The following is a 22873-nucleotide window of genomic DNA, read 5'->3' on the forward strand; positions in this document are numbered from 1 at the left end:
CTGGCTTGCTTCAATGGAGGTTTATCTTCCTAAGAACGTGAGCACAGAGGTGGGGGAACTAGGGAGGAGTTGAAGTCCTCTTCCAGCTGAACAGCTTGGAGAGCTTCACTTCTTTTCAAGGAACTGGTTTTAAAAGGTGAGTGTGTATAATGGCAGCAAGTTACTGGGAAGCACAGTGGAACCAGAAGGTGCTTTATGTTCTGTAAAATTTTGGACAAAGAACAGAGTCAAATCTTAGAAGTGGAGAAAAAGCAAGAAGGTAATAAACCAGAAGAGACATGATGTATTGGACAAGTGTAGTTCTCAAAAGCCTGCCCAGTCTGGAAGAAGTCCAGGCAGCCTGTGTGGCTCACTAATAATCCTGCTACAGGAAGACAGTTCATGGTTAGTTTCTGTTCATGAAAAGCAGCCAATACTATCTGCATGCAAATTTCTGCTCTTATATAATCAGATTTATTTATGAGGTAGTAGATCTACCTTAGACTTAACCTCAGATGAGGTTAGTTTTTCAGGATGCTTTCTTGGCAAGATTCCCCTAAATTAATTACTAACTTCTTGTATGAGTTTCCTTGTAGGAATCCTAGAGATGTGGGTGGATGGATTGGCTTAGTGCCCACTGTTTAAGAACAGAGTTTTCACTTCTGTCCAAATTATTAACAAATTAAAGCCATGCTGATACAAAAGATAAACATGTACACACAGTGATACATCAGGTATAAGTACATACATGCATACAGATAATTTGCAGAAGTAATCAACAGAAGGGGCTCTGTAAGAGAACCAGAGTTTTGCACAGGAATTTAACCAGCAGCATTCCCCATGAGGAGACACTCATCTATCCTAAAGGATGACAGACTTTAAATTCATAGAACCATAGAACTGTCAGGGTTGGAAGGGACCTCAAGGATCATCTAGTTCCAAATCCCCTGCCATGGGCAGGGACACCTCACAGCAGGTTGCTCAGAGCCACATTCAACCTGGCCTTAAACACCTCCAGGGACAGGGCTTCCACCACCTCCTTGGGCAATCTTTTCCAGTGTCTCACCACCCTCATGGTGAAGAATTTCTTCCTAACATCTAATCTGAAGCTACCCATTTCTACTTTTTGCTCCAATCCCTCTATGATCCTATCACTACCTGACACCCTAAAAAGTCCCTCCCCAGCTTTCCTGTAACCCCCCCCTCAGATATTGGATAAGATCTACTTAAGAGCCTTTTCCTCTCCAGATTCACCCTTAGCCAAGGGGAAGGAGCAGAGACCTACATCCAAGCTATTTAAAATGAGGCTGCAAAATCTGCAACATTTGGGAATACAGTTTAGGCACTAAGACTCCATTAACAGGATGAGACTGACACAAACAGTCTTTTCAGTGTTTGCTTTCAACAATCAGAGCAACAGAACAGTAATGTTTATGACACCAAATTGGAATGCAGGGCCCATTCTAGTGGAACCATGATATTCACATTAGTGATATTATGATGTGGCTCATTGCTTCTATTTGCATCTGCAGATTTCTCAGTGGTTTGCCATACCTTAAAACATTTGCAAAATCAGAATGGAGGGAATAACTGAAACCAGTGAAAATACCACTGAGTATTTCTGTACCAATATAGTAGGCACAGACTGTCCTCTACTTGCACTATTAAAAAGCATATTATATTAATAATTTAAAAGAGCTGTTTAGCTCATCATTACTCTGTTTCATTCTGCTGGTAGTTTCTGCTGTGGCACTGTGCCTGCAGTCACTACTGGCTTCAGCAGAGCAGTATGGAATGGGTTCTGGGATTGAGCCCTAAACATAAAAGGCTGCACCAGCAATACTGTGCTAATATTACCTCCTTGTAAACTTTCACTTATCAAACCTTTCCAAAGCCAAAACATTCTGTGATTTGGACATTGCATTATAGTGTACTCACAATCAGGAGGCATTTTTTCTGTAAACAGCTTGTAATATTCTTTTAGAAGTTCTAAGTTTTCCTGGTTAATGTTTTCTTGCAAAGTGGTATCTCCAAACCTATAGGAAAACAAAAAAGAGTACAACAAAATGATGCAACCCTCCCCAAACTATACCAAAAAGCAAAGGTAATTATCCTTCTGAATTATTTCTTTGCATAAAGAACATATTCTTTCCCCCTTCACAAATCCTGAATAAACACAAGGGCTCTTTGTGGGAATTTCAAATGGCACCGCAGGCAGACAATACCACCTCCTACGTCTCTTACTCTTGCTCAGGTGAATCAGTTTCTACCAAGGTGGATGGTATCAAAGGCACACAAGATGGAAGAAATGCAAGTGACAGGTGGAAAACCTGAAAAAAAAAAAGCATTTCTGCTCTGATCTGAGAATATTTGCTATAAATAGTCAAATTGATTACTCCTCTGAGCCCTCTCTGCCCTACACTGCTCCAGAGCTGTTAGTTATCTTGGTTTCTTGTACCAGAAACTAATGAGAGAATCATTTCTCTGCTGCTGAGCAGTGATTTCATCCTTAAGCTTCACAGAGTTATGACCCACAGGCTAGCTGGCTTCAGTGGGCTGTGTGGAAGCTTGCTGCAGCACAGATCTCAGCAGTCACTCCACAGTGCTGCAGCCAGCTCAGGACTGTGTTTGGGCACTTCTTGCAGCAGTCAGGTCTGCTGGGAACACATCACCCACATCCTCATTATCCTTCACAGAAAACCCAGACATCATCAGGATGCTGTTATGCTCTGACATGAACTGACTATAGCTATATGATTCTATATAGGCAAATACCATCCTCTGTGAGACCAGATTTTCTACAACAGCCAGTTTCACACAGGCTAAAATAACAGTAATAAAAATTATCTCCTAGTGCCTCTGCTATGAGAGATATGAATGAAAAGGCAGGAGCATCCCTTCGGTCGTTAGGACCAAGTTTTTGGGGCTCATCTTTAGAATAGCCTCAAAATGAAGAAAAAGAAGACAGAAAAGGAAATAAAGGAATATGGAAAGACAGACATAGACAGGAAAGTGAGAAATTCAGGTAGAGAAAAGGGGACACATACCAGAAGACAGCAGAAAGGGGATCAAAAAAGGGGATCAAAGACAGAAAACACTCAGCTACTTCCTCAGCAGCCATCACTGCACGAGACTATTCTTCTAAATCAGATATATTCTCAACTAAGCTTGATTGGAAAATGTGATGTTTCCATCTAATAAATACTTTTTTTCCTCTAGAAATTTACCACAAAACTTTATTTCTGGTCTCATGATCATTTTCCAACAAAAAAATTTGCCAAAAAGTCATGTACAGTGTTTCTGATCTCAAAGACAAGTGTGCAGGCTTAGCAGCTGAGCAACATTTGAAATGAAGTTTAATACTTACAGCTGCAAGTCCATGCAGGAAAGCTTCCTCTGCATGGAATAATCCAAACTGACTTGCTTGACAGATATAGAAATTAGTATTTTTTTACTAAACTGTATCTACTTCATGTTGATTTATTTACTATATTTTAATTGATGGCTTGCTCTGTGCACGGTGTAAAATCACCACTGGGAATAATCAAAGAATCAATAAAGTTGGAAAAGACCTCAGAGATCATCAAGTCCAACCTGGTACCTAACACCTCATGAGTAACTAAGCCATGGCTTCAAGTGCCATGTCCAATCCCCTCTTGAGCACCTCCATGGCCAGTGACTTCACCACCTCCCTGGGCAGCACATCCCAATGGCCAACAACTCTTTCTGTGAAGAACTTTCTCCTCACCTTGACCCTAAACTTCCCTTGGTGCAGCTTGAGACTGTGTCCTCTTGTTCTGCTGCTGGTTGCCTGGGAGAAGAGACCAATCCCCTCCTGGCTACAACCTCCCTTCAGGTAGTTGTAGACAGCAATAAGGTCTCCCCTGAGCCTCCTCTTCTCCAGGCTAAACAACCCCAGCTCCCTCAGCCTCTCCTTGTAGGGCTTGTGCTCAAGACCCCTCCCCAGCCTCGTTGCCCTTCTCTGGACACGTTGAAGTGTCTCAATATCCTTCTTAAATTGATGCCACCATTCTTCCTGTCACTTCACTTTCCAGACAGACATCTTTTGACACCCACTCATCTCCAAGACTTCCTATGTCCAGGCTGTTTCTTAATCTTGTCCAATACTTCTTCAGAGTGTTATAACATACACTCCTCCCTGCATATCTCACCTATCTAAGCTCTCTTGAACTTGCTGCTTGGTTTCTGCACACTCCTTTTCTCTGATTTTGGAAAGCCACGATGTGTTCTAGTCACAATTGTCATGACTAATTTTTTGGCTCTGTATCACTTTGGTCACATCACTCCACTCATAGCATCACTTCTTCCTTCTTCACTGCATCAAGAATAAGCTATTCTCATTTTCAAGAATTTTTCAGGTTCTCTAACCAAATATTCAACTCTTTCATCAGTAAAATGCCAGTCCTTACTGACTTCTGATTCAGCCTGTGATTCTCATTTCAATTTTCTACCTGAATTTGCTCACACATAACCACTCACAGCTCAGGAAAGTTTCCTGTAAACAAGGCTACTCGATGGTATTCCATAGAAGCCTTCCTTAAAAGGCTATACTTTTTACTTTTCTATCTACAAAGAACAGGATGTGAAACTCCTGCTGTCCTTAATTTCTTTCTTATTGAACAATTTAATGGTTTTTCACTGGCTGCCTCTGTTTCCCCAGCTACACCTTTGGCCTTGAGTTTGTAGTGAACGTGGTTTAAAGCTCTGTATTATTGTCTCTTGGATGCCCTGTTAATAAAAGCAGTAAAAAGAAAATGTAGCTCTCTCATTGTGGAAGTCTACCTTGCATCTTTAGAACTGCACAAAAGTTGGTAATTTAACATGATTGACAGATACCTTTCTTTTGGAAGGGAAAATAAACAGGTCGGTGAAAAATTGACCATTATTATACTTACTAATTAGTTTCTGGCAATCTTTTCAGAGGAGTATTATTAACACATCAGAAATGTAGCCACATTTTGGAAGGTTATAATTTAAAGAAAACCAACTGATAATGCCATCAGCCTTCATGTTCCTACAAATATGTTATTAATGCATCTCCTGTTGTGAACTACCACACCTGATTATGGCTTAGGTTGGATGTGACCTCAGAGATCACCTACTCCAACCTCCCTGCCACAGGCAGGAACACCTCTCAGGTAGACTTAGCTGCTTGAGCCCTTGTCTCAACTGGCTTTGAACACCCTCAGACAGGAGGCATCCACAACCTCCCTGGCAAATAATTCCAGAGTCTCATCACCCTTGTACTGATGAACTTCTTCCTAAAATCCACTCTAAACCTACTCTCCCTCAGTTTAAAATCATTCCCCCTTGTCTTATTGCTAGATACCCTTATGAAAAATCCCTCTCCAGCCCTCCTGTAGGATGTCTTCAGGAACTGGATGGCAGCTGATCTCTACCTTGTGACTTGTTACCTTCAAACCCCCCATAATGATAATAAGAATTTCAAATCCTCAAACTCATATTTGAGAAGGCCAAAGTACTGTATGGAAACAAATCTCTACCGCTGTGAAACAGAAACCTATTTATAGATATCCAAAGGAAACTTGGGGTTGATTGTACGAGAAAATCCTGCATATGGTCGTATCTTCCCTTGGACTGTTCTCATTATTTAGCACTGCTTCATAGCTTGTGCTTATTTCCTTTAATGCTTTTATAAATACACACCTATGTGGGATGGCACAGGATTTGGTTTTAATCCAGGGAGATGCACTGTACTAGGCCAGAATACCTGGAGAGAAAATAAAACACATTTTTTTCTTACCTTTCTGCAAGTGTTTGCTGTTCATTGATTCCAACATTAAAGAGTACTGGATACATACGAAGCAGCTTTCCCTCCTTAATCTCTTGTGGCAGCAACTCAAACATTTTTGCTGGAAGCTGGACCTCTATAATGTAATGTTCACTAGGAAAATTGAAAAGCAGAGTAAAGATGGGATAATCGATTGGTTTGCTTGAAATCATAACCTTTCTAAATTATAGAGAAGAAGAAGACTTAGAAATCAGTTTCCCCACTTTTCCCCTCAATTGTATTGAGCCATACAATGTGACAAAGAGAGCTTGGTTGGTTTAAGACCATAAGCTACACAGAAAAAGGCAGGTATATATAATTATACTCTTAGACACTGCCTTCTTTACTGAAATGAAAATAGAACTAAAGATGAAATCAATAAATAAAAAATGAGTCTTCTTCTACCAAAATATCAATGAGACCATCTCAAGTCTTCAAATGCATCTTGGTGAATTACAAAACCCACTTCCTTTCAGAAGTCATAACTTGATCCTCTACCCATTTTAAATGCAATATAAGCAAAAACCCCAAAGCAAAATTCCTATTTACTTCAGTGGCTGGATTTTCTCCCTGGGGATAGAGAGCATCATCGATAACAGCATTGACTCTGTGAAGATAATAACTGAAGGCTTATTATACAAACATGAACCCTGCTTTAGGAGAAGGAATAGGATTTACAGAAGTTATAGCTTTATGTGTTTGGTCTGACTTTGCAAGAGCCATGTTACTTGGGCTGCTAGTCCAAATTCTGATCGTGTGGAGCCCTCAAGCTGGATTTCACCTGTCGCTGAGGATTGATGTCTGACCTCGCAAGAGAAAAAAAATGGCATAGTGGTGACTTGGTTTCCTTTCTGTTAATTGAGTTATTGGTTTAATTAAAACCAGAACAGACTAGAAACAAATTCATTTGTCTCCAGAATTTGGCATTTTAATCAGAGAGGACCAAGTTGATAAAAAAGACTGAAATTTTCTCTCTTGCAGAGCAGATTTGGTATAGCACCACGTAAGAAGAGTATTGCAGCAACATGATGGATTCTGCAGGATCCTACCTGCAGAAACCAGGCCTAGGAGGGCACACAACTTTTGCTTATAAACATCAGATGGAAAGCTTTTTGCATTTACTAAAGTAGTCTACCAGGGAGTCCCTTCAACCTTTATTTTATTCCATCATGTGCTTGCTAAAGAATACAACCTGCACTGTCCACATGTAGAATTTGGGGGAGGAAAGGCAGAAAAGAGAAAGAGCAGATTCTGCAGTAGCTCTGACTCTTTTGACAAGCTGAAGGAATGAGCAGCACTTCCTCAGCGCAGATCAACAACTTCAGCTTAGAAGAGCTAGTGGGTGTGTTTGAACCTCTGTCCTGCCCATATATCTGAGAACACAATAAAATGGATCCAGTACAGACTTCAGATTGAAACATAATTACATTCAGATAAGGCAACGGTTTATGCTTCGGCAGGGGCTAGAACTAGTGTGCAATCTTTGAGCAAATGCTTTACTAAGGGCTGTTACCAGTTTTGAAAGTCTCAGAGTGAAGGAGGGGGGAAAAAACCAAACAGGGACAAAAAGAAGCAGTTCTGCTTCCCAGTTAAATCTATCTGGCTTGTATTTTGTTCCATTAATTCACCTATGTGAAGGAAATTCAACAGGGGATTGGACGTGGCACTTGGTGCCATGGTCTAGTCATAGGGTCTGTGTTGATAGGTTGGACTCAATGATCCTCGAGGTCATTTCTAACCTTAGTTATACTGTGATACTGTGAAATGGAGAATTAGCAAGGATGGCTGTAAAGAACTCTGTATTACTGATCTTTGCTCAGCTGCATTCATTCTCAGCCCACAGGTGAGCACCCCGATCTGCTCTCAGGTGCTACCAGCACATTTTCCTGTGATGGAGTGCTTCCATGAGGTCGAAAAGAAATGTTAGCTTAGTCTAATTCCAAGTGCACAAACTACTGAACCAAAATGTCACCAGCTCACTGCACTGGTACATTTCACACCCCCACAATCACTACAAATCTTTCATTGTGTGAAAGAACATTTGAGAAATGCTGACCTTTAGGCACGATAAATTAACACCAGCACCATCTGAGAGCCGCCTTCTTTTTCAAGGCATTTTTGGAAGCCTCAGACATAATCTCTCTTAAATTTGAAAATATCTGTAACCAATTCTGCAATGAAAAGAACCCACTTCTGATCACGTAAGGAAAAGGCTATCAGGTTGTGACAGCTGTCAAGAAAGTTCAGGAATGGTACTGAAGTCAGGTGGGACTAAAATAAAAGTAATTCATAGAATGGTAGGGGTTGGAAGGGCCTCCTGCAGATCATCTCTTCCAACCCGCCGCTAACGCAGGTTCGCCTAGATCAGGGTGCACAAGAACATGTCCAGGAGGGTTTTGAAAGTCTCCAGAGAGGGAGACTCCCCAGCCCCTCTGAGCAGCCTGCTCTAGTGCTCTAGCACCTCCACAGGAGTTTCACCCTAAGTCCAAGTGAAGCCTCCTGTGTTCTAGTTTGTACGTGTTGCCCCTTGTCCTTTCACCAGGCACTGCTGAATTCAAAATGCTGAAGTCTGGAGGGCTGGTTTGATATCAATTCACCAGAAGTCTTCTAAGTCTTATGCTTCTACTTCAACAACAAACAGCAGTAAATGTTCTCACTATGTGGTTTCTCTCTTTAATAGTACAGAGATGCCAGATGATTTTGGCAGGAGGTGGATAAGGCAGCCAGTGCTTTTTGCAATGAGAATCGAAAGTCAGAACAGAAGTTTTAACATTTAGTGATCTCCCAGGAAGGCAAGGTGGTAAAATCTACTGTGTTTAAGAGAATAAATGATAAAGCATCATCTTGAAATAAATCATATGCACTTAGGAATTAAATATTTGAATGTACATGATTTCACTAAAACAAGGCTGCTTAAGAACATCCCTTCCATCAGGTGTATTTGCCTTATTTCCTAATATTTGCTGCCAAAGACAGACAAGCACTTGTAGTCCTGTTCAGAGGCTTCTAACAATTAACCCCAGGCAGCTGTGGGCCATGGTCCCTGCAGATACTTGTAGCTGCTGAAATCACACTCTTAGTTCTTTGCAATAAGCACAAACCAAGTCATTTCAGTGCACCTCTGCTTTGTGCTGCAAGGGAAAAAAACCTGCACACATGGCCAGTCACTGCATCTCTGCTGGGAGGTGCCTCAAGCAGCTTGGCTTTCAGATAAGTGACAACTTCTCAGATCACCTCAGCATGGCTGTTAAGTGCTAGTCCAATGGAGGGCTTCATGGCAAACATGGCGAGCAACCCTGCCTCAAAGGTCATGTGCACAAATACCTACTTCCAGAAAACTCTTTGATATGAAGTGTTAACTATTTCCTGCCTATAATTAAAGAATCTGAGTGTCTACACGGGACTTCATTTCACCTGGATGCTTGGAGCCAGCCAGCCACATCAGCAGGCTGGTGCACACGGTGCCACGCTCTTTGGATTGATTTGTTTGTGTACTCAGAATCTCAGTCTTAAGCAATTCCCCAGAAAAACAATTACAGGTCAACACTCTGACTCTGCAAGATAAGAATTTCTAGCTTGATTTTCTGTCTTGCATTTCCACAGTCCTGCAGTCTCATTTTATCGAGCCAAACCCAATTATCATCCAAAATGATCTAAAAATGGTGGGGGGTTGAAACATTAATTAGAAAATAACTAGCTTTTCCTCTGCCTACTCTTGTTGACTTCCAATGCTGTCTGATAGGAGCTGTCTCATCACAGCTCTAACAGGACAGGGGATCCTCCACATAAGCCTTAAAGTTGTTTTTATTTCCCCCTCCTCCCCCCCCCCTTTAAACTGATTCCATCCAGTGAATACCTGCCAGTAAGTACAGTAGAGCAATCACAGGCAGTAACTCTTCTTCCTAAGGACTGACTACTCCATCAATCCGGAATGCCTGAGGCAGCTTAAAGCTCCAGCCTCTTTCAAGCCAAGGACCTCCTGGTGTGACAGTTCAGTGTACGGCAGTAATGGCAGCAAGCCAGCAACCGGAGCTGCTGGATTTTTCAACAGTTTTGACTGCTGTGATTTACAAAGGATTTATTTCTTCTGTTTTATCTGCGCCCCGTAATTGCTCTTAATTATCCCCGACGTGTTGTCTATCACACCCTGGCCTTCCTGCTATTTATTTCAATCCTTTCTCGGAAGGCCCCTTGGATGAGAGTGAATCATCCAAAATAATTAGGTAAATCAGTGGTGAAAGCCTCCTTCAGACGAAACACATCTTCTCTAAAAGTTGCTGCTTTTAGCTGAATTTAATTTACAGCCTACTTAAGAATAATGATACTATTAAGGAAGTGATTTCTGCAAAAAGTAAAAACATTTGGGGCTTCATACTAGAATAATAACGAAGATGAAAAAAAATCCATTCCTCCTGGGTAGCAGCTTTTGTTAACCCTCTTATAGCCACAATTAATGAAGTATTTGACTGTGTTTTCTGATATTCAGCAGTATTCATGATGTCTTAGTTGCTTTATGCAAGGATTTCTGAGGTGTCCTGTGTGACTTTCAGCAACTAAGATAGGCTTCCTTTTTCAAAGGTGAGCATTAAGGTTTGGCCTCAAGACAATGAAAGCTTAACTCTCAGAAATCCGGTTTCAGCAGTCACTCACACTGAAATACAAGTTCTGGACACCTCAAAACCCACAATTTCTTCAGTCAGAGCCCCCTTGTGTAAATATGGAACTTGTCACCTCTCTGTAGATTTTTGATTTAGCATCCTTACATGAATAGAATAGAATAGAATAGAATAGAATAGAATAGAATAGAATAGAATAGAATAGAATAGAATAGACCAGACCAGGTTAGAAGAGACCTTTGAGATCATCGAGTCCAACCCATCACCCAACACTATCTAATCAACCAAACCATGGCATCAAGCACCCCATCCAATCTCTTCCTAAACACCTCCAGTGATGGTGACTCCACCACCTCCCTGGGCAGCCCATTCCAATGGCCAATCTCTCTTCCTGGGAAGAACTTCTTCCTAACATTCAACCTAAACCTCCCCTGGGGCAGCTTGAGACTGTGTCCTCTTGTTCTGGTGCTGGTTGCCTGGGAGAAGAGACCAAGCCCCACCTGGCTACAATCTCCCTTCAGGTAGAGAGCAATAACATCTCCCCTGAGCCTCCTCTTCTCCAGGCTAAGCAACCCCAGCTCCCTCAGCCTCTCCTCATAGGGCTTGTACTCCATGAAAAAATGCAACAGAAACTCTGCACAACCCAGACACTCCTGCTGAATTTGTATGAATAATTAGAACTTTCAGCTTTTCATCAGGGAAGTAACCTAGAGCTCATATTACTACCTGCTTTACAAATCCCTAGTACCTCATTACATCCTCATTCACCTCATGGAAAATAAAGCCACTGCACTTTCCATATAACAGAGTTTAGTAACAGGAAAACAATTATCTGGGTTTTTCTTCATTTCCTACAGAGTAAAACTTCCTGCCACAGACTCCAGGGAAAAGAATTCTTACCGCCTTCCAGTTATAATAGGTAAAAAATCTTCTGATTTGGCTTCAATGACTTTAAACATTACTTTCTGCAGATCTGAAATTCCCACAGCCATGTCTTCCAGCATCCCTGCTTCTTCACCTATATGGGAAGATTACAGAGGTTATTAACGGTGCTGACAGATCAGTCATTGAATAGGCTACAGGAAAGCAATATGGGGATTATATTTTCCAGTCTGTGCATCTAGAAATCACAGCCCTAAATCCACATTAAAGTAACCTACATAAAAGCAGACTGATTTTTTAGAACTGCCAACAATTTTCTGTGGCCTAAATGATAAGTATTAAGCATCTCTGAAAAATCAGTCTGCTCTGTATGGGCACAGAAGAACCTCAGGAAAGCTATTTTTGTCCATTCTGAAAGTGGTTTTAAAGACTGTCCTGCTGACAGAGGACAAAGGTTTTGAGAATAACAATGAATATCATGCTAAAGGGAGAAACCACAATTGCTTGTGTGCTGAAGAGCTGCACAAATGCTAAATCCTTCTACTTGGGTCAAAATCCCTAATTTGGGGGAAGGATTCCAAGCCACGTAGTTCAAAGCATTTTGAAACATATGGCAATTTCTCCCTCCAAATGTCCTTTTAAATACCTATCAAATGATGGCATCTGGGACAAGATAGGAATTAAACATTGGTCAGGCTACCTTCACATCACCAATACTGGCAAGATCAGGACAGAGGCTGGTAGAGTCAGTCACTGTCCATAAACTTGTTAGCTTCATAAACCTGCTATTTTTGCTCAGGCCAGATGTCCATACAAATGGAGACAGTTTTTATTTAAACAAATCTTCCACCAGCTGTACCAAAGGAGTCTCCTGTATTTAAGACACCGTAGTTTAGCACTCTGCATGGAATAATTAGCAACTAGTGTTCTCAGAGGATATGACAATAAAAGAAATGAGACATTTTTAACACAGAATTGGCAACACAGTATCAATGACTCGAGCTGTGCTATTAGAAGGAAGCCCACTGTCTCCCAAGGATAATATTTGTTGATTCATTAAGACAGACCACTGGAAGCAGAACAGAGGTTAAAATAAGAACCTTCTGGGTCAACTTCTGCTCTGGATGCAGAGAGACATTTGTCCAAGAACAATACTCACTGTATGTACTAAGGAGTCCTTCATATTGCACAAGCAATCCAACAGTATGAAGCTGTTGTAGAAATCCTTGATCACGTAAGCCCGTGTGCAGTTTGATTATAAAGCCACAGACCAGCCCAGCAAGCTACACAGACAATGAAAAATGTGTAATTAACAGATTTACTGCTGTAACATAGTTAGAATGAGGCTTGCTGTCATTATACACCACAGAAGTAATATTTATGTATTTGACAAGCCATGGTATTTTTCTTCAGTGACTACATAATTTCCTATATTATTAAGGCACATTTTGGGGTGTGAAAAGTAGGGAAATATTCCCTTATTTTATATTAGATAAGCTTAGTTCATTTTGCAGTGTTGTGTTACACTCACATAAGCAAGACCAGAACCTCTGTTAGCAGGCTATAAATACATAAGGCTGTGAATTATGATGGATTTGAAAGCAGTGGGGCACCTCAAAGCAACTGAATCTCCTTGGCAGCTCCAGCCCAACTCCCCAATTATGTTAGGAAAAGCATATAATTTAAGGAAGAAATCAGGTAAATCATACAGAGAAAAAATTATCTGGAAAATATGATATACAGGAAGAGATCTTCTGCTATTTACCAAGAGACATCAAGTCTGAGAAGAGATGTGTTTTCAAGCACATAAACTGCTGCTACAAACTGAAAATGAAAAAAATCATCTGTTCTTCATTTCCAAGGTGATCAGGATTAAAAGCAAACAACCTAGCTTTGGTAGCAATAAGGAATATTCAAAGCTGGACTTGAGAACTTCACCCAAGTGAAGGGTGAGGATACTGACATACAGCCTAGGAAGAGTAAAAGTAGCTTTACACATCCTTCTTTGTGCAAAAGGGAGTTATGGGGAACCTCTTCCAGTCCATTGCAGATCTACTTCTCTGGCTCAATGGTACAGTTACTATGGATCTTCATTTACTATTATTTATCTCTCACTATGACATATTTAAGTCATGGAATGGAAAAGACATGAAAAGGTTGTGTTAAATTGGGAAAAGAAAAAGGAAACCACAACAAAAACATCAAACCACACCCACTGGCATGAGTAGTAGGATTAATTACAGCAACAACAGGAGATTAGTGACACAAGACAACCTACTGCTTGACTAAAGACGATGTCTCTTCTTAGGGTCAGCATCAAACATTGTGGCAAACCACAGGCAAGTTCCTGGAGCAGAACAAAAGCCATCGATTGCTTCGCCCTGGTCACCACCTCTCCCATGCAGTCCTTCAGTGTAATCACCAGGGGATAAAGCTGTTCATACCAGTCACCTAGAACAAAACAGATCATCTGTTCCAGAACTGAAAACTTGCAGTGAAAATCCCTTTCCAAATGGAAATAAGGCTGGCAGTGGCTGCAGAGATTAGCCTACATTTTAAAGTCACCCTGCAGCTCCACCTTACAGCAAGTGGCACCAGAGAACCTTCTTAGAGGCAAGACTCCTGTTTGCCACCAAGACTGGGGCTAAACCTTGGGCCTGAATCCAACTACATCCTGAAAAAAAGTGTTTAACAGACCTAACTTCTCTGTAAAACTTGACATTGAAGTGTCACAACCAGAGCATACAGGGATACAAGTGAAATCTCCTTAGCACAAACATGAATCCAGTGGAGACGAGCATCTCCTGTTCTTCCCAACACCGACAGCTTACTATGTACAGAAATGAAGTACCATCAAAAAAGTGGGGTGGGGGGACAGCCCAGTAAGGAAAAAGTGGGCATAGAAAGGCAAAATAGCAGAGCAAGCAGGTATCTAGAAGGATATTACCTGCTCAATGTATGGGTTGGGGAAGTACTAACCCTAAGGTACAGCTCCTTTTTGCTTTCTATATTGTTCTCTTTAAATATTTAGAGGTATTGAACTCATTATTTTTTTAGCTACTTTGAGCAGAGAGATTCAGAACTATCTTGTAATATGTTTTGCTCTGTTAAATTATATGCTAGGAAGATCAGATAAAACAAGCTAGTGAAATGCTTCAAAACGGGACTCCTTCATACATTACAAATGAAATGAAGTGATAACTAGGAATGGAGGAAAATCAGAACAGCTTATGCAAACTTGCCCAACTACCCAAGCTGCTCCTGAATTTTTCAGGATTTAATAAACTCAGACCTGAACTGTAGTTGCATATGGTTTTGCCTACCCAAGTGGAACATATAATAAAATAAAAGCAAAATAAACCAAACCAGCCTCCCTCGGAAGCCACATCTCAGCTTCATTGTTACAGTTTAAAAAGGAAGAGAAATCGACAGCCCAGAAGAATCTATATGAAAATAGGGAGTGTAACTGACTTAATATAGTCCATCACTGACTCATATTTTCTGCAGATTAGTGTAATTAAGAATCAATGATAATTAAAATCTGTTCCATTCAAATTGTAATTATGTGGAAGATAACAGCATGATGTTTCAGGTAACATTCTGAGGGAAGCCAATGAAAGACTCATTAGTACTGTGGAAGTTCTTCAAGCAGGAACACGTAGCTGCCTGTTGCAAAGTCAGTTTGGCCACGCTCCAGAAACATAGGTAAATGAATAAAAGCCTAGCCAGGAAGACTGGAAAGAACTTTGGAAACCAGGAGAAACTGGGGGGCAGGTGGGGAGGCACAGGGAACAGGAGCAAGGAGAGTGCAGTCACAAAGAACAACTTGGCTTCCTCAGCAAATCATGTCTTTGGGGTCAGAGGACACTTTTTAACAGTCATATGCATTTACATGTGAGTAATGCACACCTAAGAATCATTCCCTGGAACACAGCAGTTAGATGTCACAGCCATCATGAACAAAACAGTACAGAAGCCATGCCTAGCTTCATGCTCCAGCCAAGAGATGATTTTCTACGTGCCAATGACTAAGAGAGGACTGATCCACCGTGTGTACACACTTCAAAGAGGCTGATGAAAAAAAATAATGGAGAGCTTGCAGAGGAGAGCTACCAAGATTTAGAGTTTAATCTCCTTAAGCCTATGAAAAAGGCTGAGTAGCAACTTGATTCCCCCTCTCCATGAAGAGAAAATAACAAGTACTAACAGGGCTGTTTATTCTAGGGAATAAAAGCAGAAGAACAACCAAAGGTCAGAGGCTGCTGGGATACAGTCAAATTTAGCAATAAGGCAGACACAAGGTGTGACATACTGGAAGCCAGACTCGTGGATCAGACAATCTAAACTCTGCTTTCAAGTCAGGTAATCATAGGACTAGGGGCAATGGGAAAAAATAGAAATGGGCAGATTCATATTGGAAATTCTTCCCCATGAAGGTGGTGAGACACTGGAACAGGTTACCCAGGGAGGTGGTAGAAGACTCATCCCTGGAGGTTTTTAAGGCCAGGCTGGATGTGGCTGTGAGCAGCCTGATCTAGTGTGAGGTGTCCATGCCCGTGGCAGGGGGCTTGGAACTAGATGGTCCTTGAGGTCCCTTCCAGCCCTAACAATTCTATAATTCTAATTTATTAAATTAATCAATAAATAAATGCCAAGGAAAGCAACTGCTGCAGTAAGATCAAAGGATGCAGTGCATGCTGAACCAGTGAACGGGGCTGTATGTGATAAGAGCAGAATTTGTTGTTTGTTTCTTTCATGAGCAAATGAAGAAAAAGACCATACCTGGCCACTTCAAAGCAGACCTGAAGGTACAGCTAACAGACATCTGTTCCACTTTCATGGGAAAGCAGGGCTGGATACAGACACAGTCAAGGATCTTGCAAGTCCACTGACAGTCAGGGGGAGAGAAAAAGCTGAGTTTCCAGAGCTAGCCATGCTTTGTGAACCTGCTATTACAATGTCAGGTTATGTGACCAGGGCTAAAGAGCTTTACTAACGCTCTCACAAAAGAGGGGGTCACATACTGGCCATGACTCACATAATACTTAGATCTGTTTCTACCGAGCTGCCACCAAACCAGCTAGTCCGCTCTGGGTATTTCTGCTTCTTTAGGAGCATGGCTTTCTACTTGTCCTTACCAACCTGCATCCTAATATGTCAGTGCTCCATTTCATCAAGATCCATTCTAATCCTGCTCCCATGGTGCTTAAGGCCTCTCCCAGCTTTAAGCATCTGCAAATTTTATAAGCATCATCCATATTTCATAAGCCAAGTAAGTAATGAAAATATTAAATAATACTGGACCCAGAACAAATGTAAGTGGATTCTACTTCATGCAGCCCTTTTGGGTGGCAGTAAACAACTGGTAACTACCTTCTGTTGTGATTTTCCAAGTTGTTCTGCACATATCTTTTAGTAGCTTCAACATCCATTTTCTTACCAGGGATTTTTTATCTGTTTCCAGACACACTATGTGTTTAGGGTACTAAACAAAATGTGTAAATGTGTTATTTTTTTGGTCAGTAATAGTTACATTAATGGATGTTAATGCTAAAGAGTAAAAATAAAGCCCAATGAGTATTTAATGTCCCAAAGAAAACAGAGCTTTACTTACATAGGCAGCAGAAAACTATCCAAAAATGGTATGTAGGGAAAGAGAAATTTTCTTATAGAACAGAAACAGGATTGCTTTTGCCAATAAGAAAGCACACCCTCGTGTGATTAAGTTATCCATAACACTCATCTGCTTGCTCAGAGAATTTTTGTCCACAGTTAGTAAGGATGTCCAGTCCCCAGAAGGTGGAGCTCGTTAGTAAATCTACGAGGAGGAATACAATGGTTCTTGCAAACAGTTATTTATGAATGGACCACTACATTCTCCTGTTTATCCTTTTATGTGAACACAAATTTGGCACGTTAAGACCAAAGGAGGAGGCGCAGCACAGTCTGAGGTCTCAGAAAGGCAGCTCTCGGCAAATATTTATGTAACTGCTCAATCTCTGGTCTGTTAAAAGCATCATATGCCACCTGTTAATGCAGGATATCCTGTTGCAGATACTCCAGTAAAAATGTAAATTGAGATCATTCATTAACCACGCACAAAGCTCCAAATATTCCTCAGAAGTGCAAATAGAGAAAGGCAACGAGGCTGGGGAGAGGCCTCGAGAACAAGCCCTTTGAGGAGAGGCTGAGGGAGCTGGGATTGTCTAGCCTGGAGAAAGCTCAGGGGAGACCTCATTGCTGTCTACAACTACCTGAAGGGAGGTTGTAGCCAGGAGGGGGTTGGTCTCTTCTCCCAGGCAACCAGCATCAGAACAAAAGGACACAGTCTCAAGCTGCGCCAGGGGAAGTTTAGGCTCAAGGTGAGGAGAAAGCTCTTCACAGAGAGAGTAGTTAGCCATTGGAATGTGCTGCCCAGGTAGGTGATGGAGTTACCATTCCTGGAGGTGTTCAAGAGGGGACTGGACATGGCACTTGGTGCCATGGTTTAGTAGTCATGAGGTCTTGGGTGACAGGCTGGCCTTGATGATCTTTGAAGTCTCTTCCAACCTCATTGATTCTATGATAAATATTGCAGCTTGCAAGTTACTCCTTCAAACTGAGGAAGCACTGAGAAACTGAAGTTTATGAAGCAAAACAGCACTGTATTTTGAGGCTCCCAAGTAAATTTGGTACAAGTTGGGAAATTAAATTGTTTTGTATGCAAAGGATAAGTATAGAACATTAATAAAATCCATAAAGACATATTATTTGTAAAGGGAGCTTTACAATCCTAGTCTAAATAGGAATTCAGATTATCCTGATTTAATTTGCCACAACATTGTTGATAAGTGAGGATATTGGTTGGTTAGGAGCTACTGCTTACATGTCTAAACAACTTTGGAAAGAGGTAAAAGAGATCTCCTTCATGAGAAAACTCCCAGTCAGCTCAGAATCAGCTCTTGCTGTAAAGACAACACAGGGGCCCAATCACAGCTCAGGACCTCTACTGCTACAGCAACTGATGATAACTTTGCAGAATCAGTTAGGGAAGCACCTGTACAGATTACTGCTTTTGTGTTTAACACATTCAAGGATGTACGCAGGTGTTGACACTTAAAATGCCAAACTTCTTTTCAAGTTAAAATAGCAAGATTTGCATCCTCAACACAGCAAAATACCCTTTGAAAAAGAGAGAATAACTAATGGAATGAGTAAACATAAAAAAAGACAGGAGGAGAAAGAACAAAAGCAAAAAGACTACAGGATAAGTGTCAGGTGACTGAAATGACAAGGGCACCCTGTGGTGTTTGAACTGTTAAGCATGCAGAGGAGTCAAAGCCTACTGATGAAGCAAAGAAGCTCAACTGAAAACTGGTGCTAGTCAGCTCTTGGAAAGGAAACTAAAACAAGCCATGAACCCCAAACACATTAAAATGGAAAATGGAAGAATGACATTTAAAGAATCAGTATCACCACTATGCAGTTACTGTAACATCAATACACAAATGTATGTGCAGCAAAGCACTGAATAAATGCTCTGCTTCCATGGCTTAAAGAGTTGGGGAAGCTCAGCTTATGGCAGGACTTGGTTGCTGGAAAGCATCCTTCAGTCTCATGTTCTCTTAATCAACATGCTTGCACAGGCAAATGACCTGCTAAGCACCCAACTAGTCATTTCTGCACTCTAACATTCGAGTTGCAATATGTCAAAGAGCATATTAAATTCCATAAAGTTTGGCAGAAAAGGAAGCTCTTGCTCTTTTTAATGTCAGACCCAGTGAAGTACTTATTAAAACATGCTGGTAATCAAGCAGGAAAAGCCCTAAGGCTTTGGACTAGCACTTGAGCTCCTTTTACCCTGGCAGCAGAGCCAGGGGAAAGAAATTTGTAAAAATAATAAATCAATTCTGTGACTGCTCTCTGCACCACCTAAAAATCCATGGAAACATTTGATGGCTTCAAGTCACCTAAAAATTTAAATGGTATACGGTTCAAAGCTAAACATGGAAGTAAAAGCAGAAGAAAACATCACATCATAGTCTTAAAGGAAGAGAAATCCACAGACATATGGTAATGAACAAAATGGAAGCTACCCACAAATTAAGCTGTCACTACAGCTAAATGCTTAGTCCTTCACTACCTGAATACACAAAAAAACACATGACAAGATTGAAATAAGAGGTCAAGCAATGTACATTAGTTTTTAACATCATGGATTGAACATTAGACAAACTCCACCTTAAGGAAAAGGGTGAGCAAAACAAACCAACCAACACAACTCAGTAGTAAATCCCTCAAAACCAGCTAGTGCAAAGAGCATGAAATAATTAACCCACAGAGTCTGAATTTACTCACCTAGAGTAGGAACATTCTTCTCCTGGCTTTTGTATTGTGTTTGGTTGCTTTGTTTCAAGGGAGGTTTAAAAACTGACTTTGTAGAGTTTGCACCCTAAGAAGGTCAGCTTCCTCTTGCTGACTTCATCTTGCCACTCAGCTCTTGGAGCTTAGTTTAACTCTGCTATGTGGGCTAAACTCTTTGAGAGAGGATGAGGTTTTATGCTCATAATTCTGCAGCTTTTCTCACAGAAATACCAGAAACCTGTGTTAAGTCTTCCTGCTGTTTTTGCAGTTACTGTAATAGCAGCCTGCTTTGAATGGTTTGGGCGCCCAGAAGAACTACCTTGAATTTAAGGGGATTTATTATTCCATTGTAACCATCAGAGATTTTCCATACTGTCAACTTGGATTAACAGTGAAAATGGAAACCATCTAACCATACACATACAAGTGTCTCAGCAGCTTTGGTGACAATGAAAACAGAAGGTGGTGGAGATGGCAACAACAGACGTAAAGCTAAGAAAATCCAATACACTCAAAACATAGGAATAAGGGATAAACCTTGCTCTAGAAGTCTTGTGCAGCTTAATATTCTGCTAGCTGGTTTAAAAAAAATAGTATGTGGAGTAGGTTAAATAGTCTTCCTTCACACATTTCTAAGCTTCTGACAATAGCCAAACTACTTAAAGCCCTGCTGCAGGGGTTCTCTTATATGCAGTTAAGGACCAAATCAAAAAGAGCAGGGCACAAAAGCGAGGGGACAAATCAAAAGTACAAAAATAGACTCGATGCAGTCACAAGCTTAAGAGAACAGGGGAGGAAAATGTGAGAAAAAAAGAAAGGAAGAGAAAGTTTTTTCAGAAGTGTGTTTGTTTCCTCAAAATAAACAATGTCTGCTACTCAGACAAACACAGACCAAGGGAGAATTTTTCATCTTCCTGACCTCACAGTAAAAAAGCTCTGCTCGTGAAGACACAAACAAACCCAGAACAGTTTCATTCCGCATTTCCACCACCGCTGGACTGAGAGGGATGCATTGCAAGAATATAGTACCCATCTCTAGAGCACTGAAAGAAAGGTTTAATCTAGATGTATAGATCATTCAGGACAAATTAACCCACATATGCATGTAGTAATGTGGCTATGAAAAGATGATTTCCTTCAGTCCAGCTAGGAAATACAGCACCACTCCCTATTTGCCACCTATGCACTGGCCAATCCACCAACAGAGTTTATGATTCCATAACTCACTTCAGGCAAAATCCAGGTGCAATGACAATGGCAACTTCCATTGTTTGAGATAATGTGGGCTTCAGACGTAGCAAACTAGGGAGTGCTCACATAGAGCTGGTGGAGGAGTGGCTGGGTGATAGTTCTGACGGTGTGGTATCAACGGCCCGTTTTAGCAGGGGCTGTGTGAACACAACAGCAAATTGCTGTTTCACTGGCACCTCTAATGCTACAGGACATTCTGATTCCCATGGAAAAAGGCAAAAATAAAAATAATTTAATGCTAGTAAAGTAGTTCTCCAAGGCAAACCGGCCTACAGTTCAATAAAATCTCCTCTCCTTCAAAATCCGTCTCCTCTTCCTGATTTATTCGGCAGAGAAATCATAATCCTGCAACTGATGAAACCATAGCATGTTACCTTGGTAACTGATAACTCAAATTCAGCCTTAAGAATAGACTCAAAGGTCAGACTGCATGAAGAGTTTGGCTAAGGAAGGTATAATTTCTGTTGAAAGGTAAGTAAAAGAAAGAAGTGCCACTGATATTTCTGATTACAAAGACTCTGCCCAATAAATATAAGCAAGTTGGGAGAAGAAGAATAAGATCAGACAATGGCAGTGCTGAGACTGCAAAAAATAAAGCTACCCTAGGAAGCTCTGAATATGTGTTATGGCAACATCTATAGTTACAGGAATATGCTACTGCATCGAATTATTGTGGCAACATTTTCTACCATCTAAAATAAACATGAGTCCATCCTTTGACGGCTTTTTCATTGTTACATGATAGGAGAAAAAAAACTGTAATAAACCAGCCAGGTTCACTAATATAAGCAAACATATCCTCCAAGGCACACTTTTCAGTGCTTTGTCAAAAAATCTGGGTGCTCTCCCTTTTTCTAACAAAGAGCAGCACAACTTTTCTCAGGATCAACTCTGGCACCGCAGCAGTTTCAGGCTCAAAGATCAATCTGTGCTCACACATTTACAGTGTTAATGGAATACATTATGCTCAAATTATGGTATTTAGATATAATTGCAAATATGGCAATGTTTTCACAGATGTAATTTTGTGAAGTGTATGGAGCATAAAATTCTGTAATTTTAAGAATGTGTCTATGGGTGTCGACACGTTATGGTTTTATACCTTGGTACAAGTTACGAACCCATACAGCCAGGCTTCAAGTACACACTGCAGCAGAATTAAGGCAGAATTTATAAACCTAAACTCTGAATCTCAGCATCTGTGTAGGTGCTTCCTGGTACATCCTCAGGGCTTTATGTCAAACTTTAGATGGAGATTCAGAGCAAAACAGACAGAAAATCACACTCAGAGGAGTCAAGCATGGAAAAATTCTGGTCCCAAAGGCAATGGTTTTGAAAACTATTCAGCAAACAACTTGGCCACACACCTGGATGGTTCTCCAGAAAGCTCCATCTTTTACATTAGTGCTATAAAAGAGAGCAATTTTAAAACATCTCCATTTCTACATGACCTTGGAAGTCCTGTAAGTTCTCAAAGGCATTGAGCCATGCTCTCAGGAAAACATCACAAGGAAATAATGTCTTTGTCGAAACGTGGAACATGAAAACAAAGCGACCAGTCCCACAAATCTCCTGCAGTTTCCACGTGATGCAGTACTGCAGAACACCCAGCACAACTCAGCAGCAGCACTGACTGCCCTCATGGAAGGGCACTTGCACTGATTTAAGAGGAATAGGGAAGGCCCTGAAATGAGGGAAATAGAGAAGAAGATGCTCCAGTGCCATAACATCTTGATAATTTTTGTCCTTGATTCATCAGCAACAAAAGACAACAACTCAGCTGAATGAAACACATCTGTAGTCTTCTAACCACTACAATTATTTCCTAGCAAGAGGTACCTGTCATTCTACTTGGTGACTGCTTCTTATAGCATTTAGAAGGAGATAAATTTTAAGTATTGAAAGTGTATTAAAATGTTACAGAATCACATTGGTTGGATGGGACCTCAAGGATCACCTCATTCCAACCCTTCTGCCATGGGCAGGGACA

General features: G+C 40.9%; 1 protein-coding gene across 4 annotated transcripts in view; it reads right to left on the bottom strand.

The window, feature by feature from the left end:
* Positions 1-22873, bottom strand: part of INPP4B (inositol polyphosphate-4-phosphatase type II B) — a 339838-nt gene that overhangs the window by 46191 nt on the left and 270774 nt on the right. For all 4 annotated transcript variants that reach the window (XM_068154053.1, XM_068154054.1, XM_068154052.1 and 1 more), the window contains 5 exons: positions 13568-13740; positions 12449-12572; positions 11308-11425; positions 5765-5905; positions 1918-2015 (listed from right to left, as the gene is read on the bottom strand). In XM_068154053.1, coding sequence (XP_068010154.1) covers positions 1918-2015; positions 5765-5905; positions 11308-11425; positions 12449-12572; positions 13568-13740 — 654 coding nt within the window. The remainder of the gene's footprint in view (positions 1-1917; positions 2016-5764; positions 5906-11307; positions 11426-12448; positions 12573-13567; positions 13741-22873) is intronic.

Source organism: Melanerpes formicivorus, unplaced genomic scaffold (genome assembly GCF_026170545.1).
Source record: "Melanerpes formicivorus ecotype bairdi unplaced genomic scaffold, bMelFor1.0.p_v2 SCAF_27, whole genome shotgun sequence".
NCBI lineage: Eukaryota > Metazoa > Chordata > Aves > Piciformes > Picidae > Melanerpes > Melanerpes formicivorus.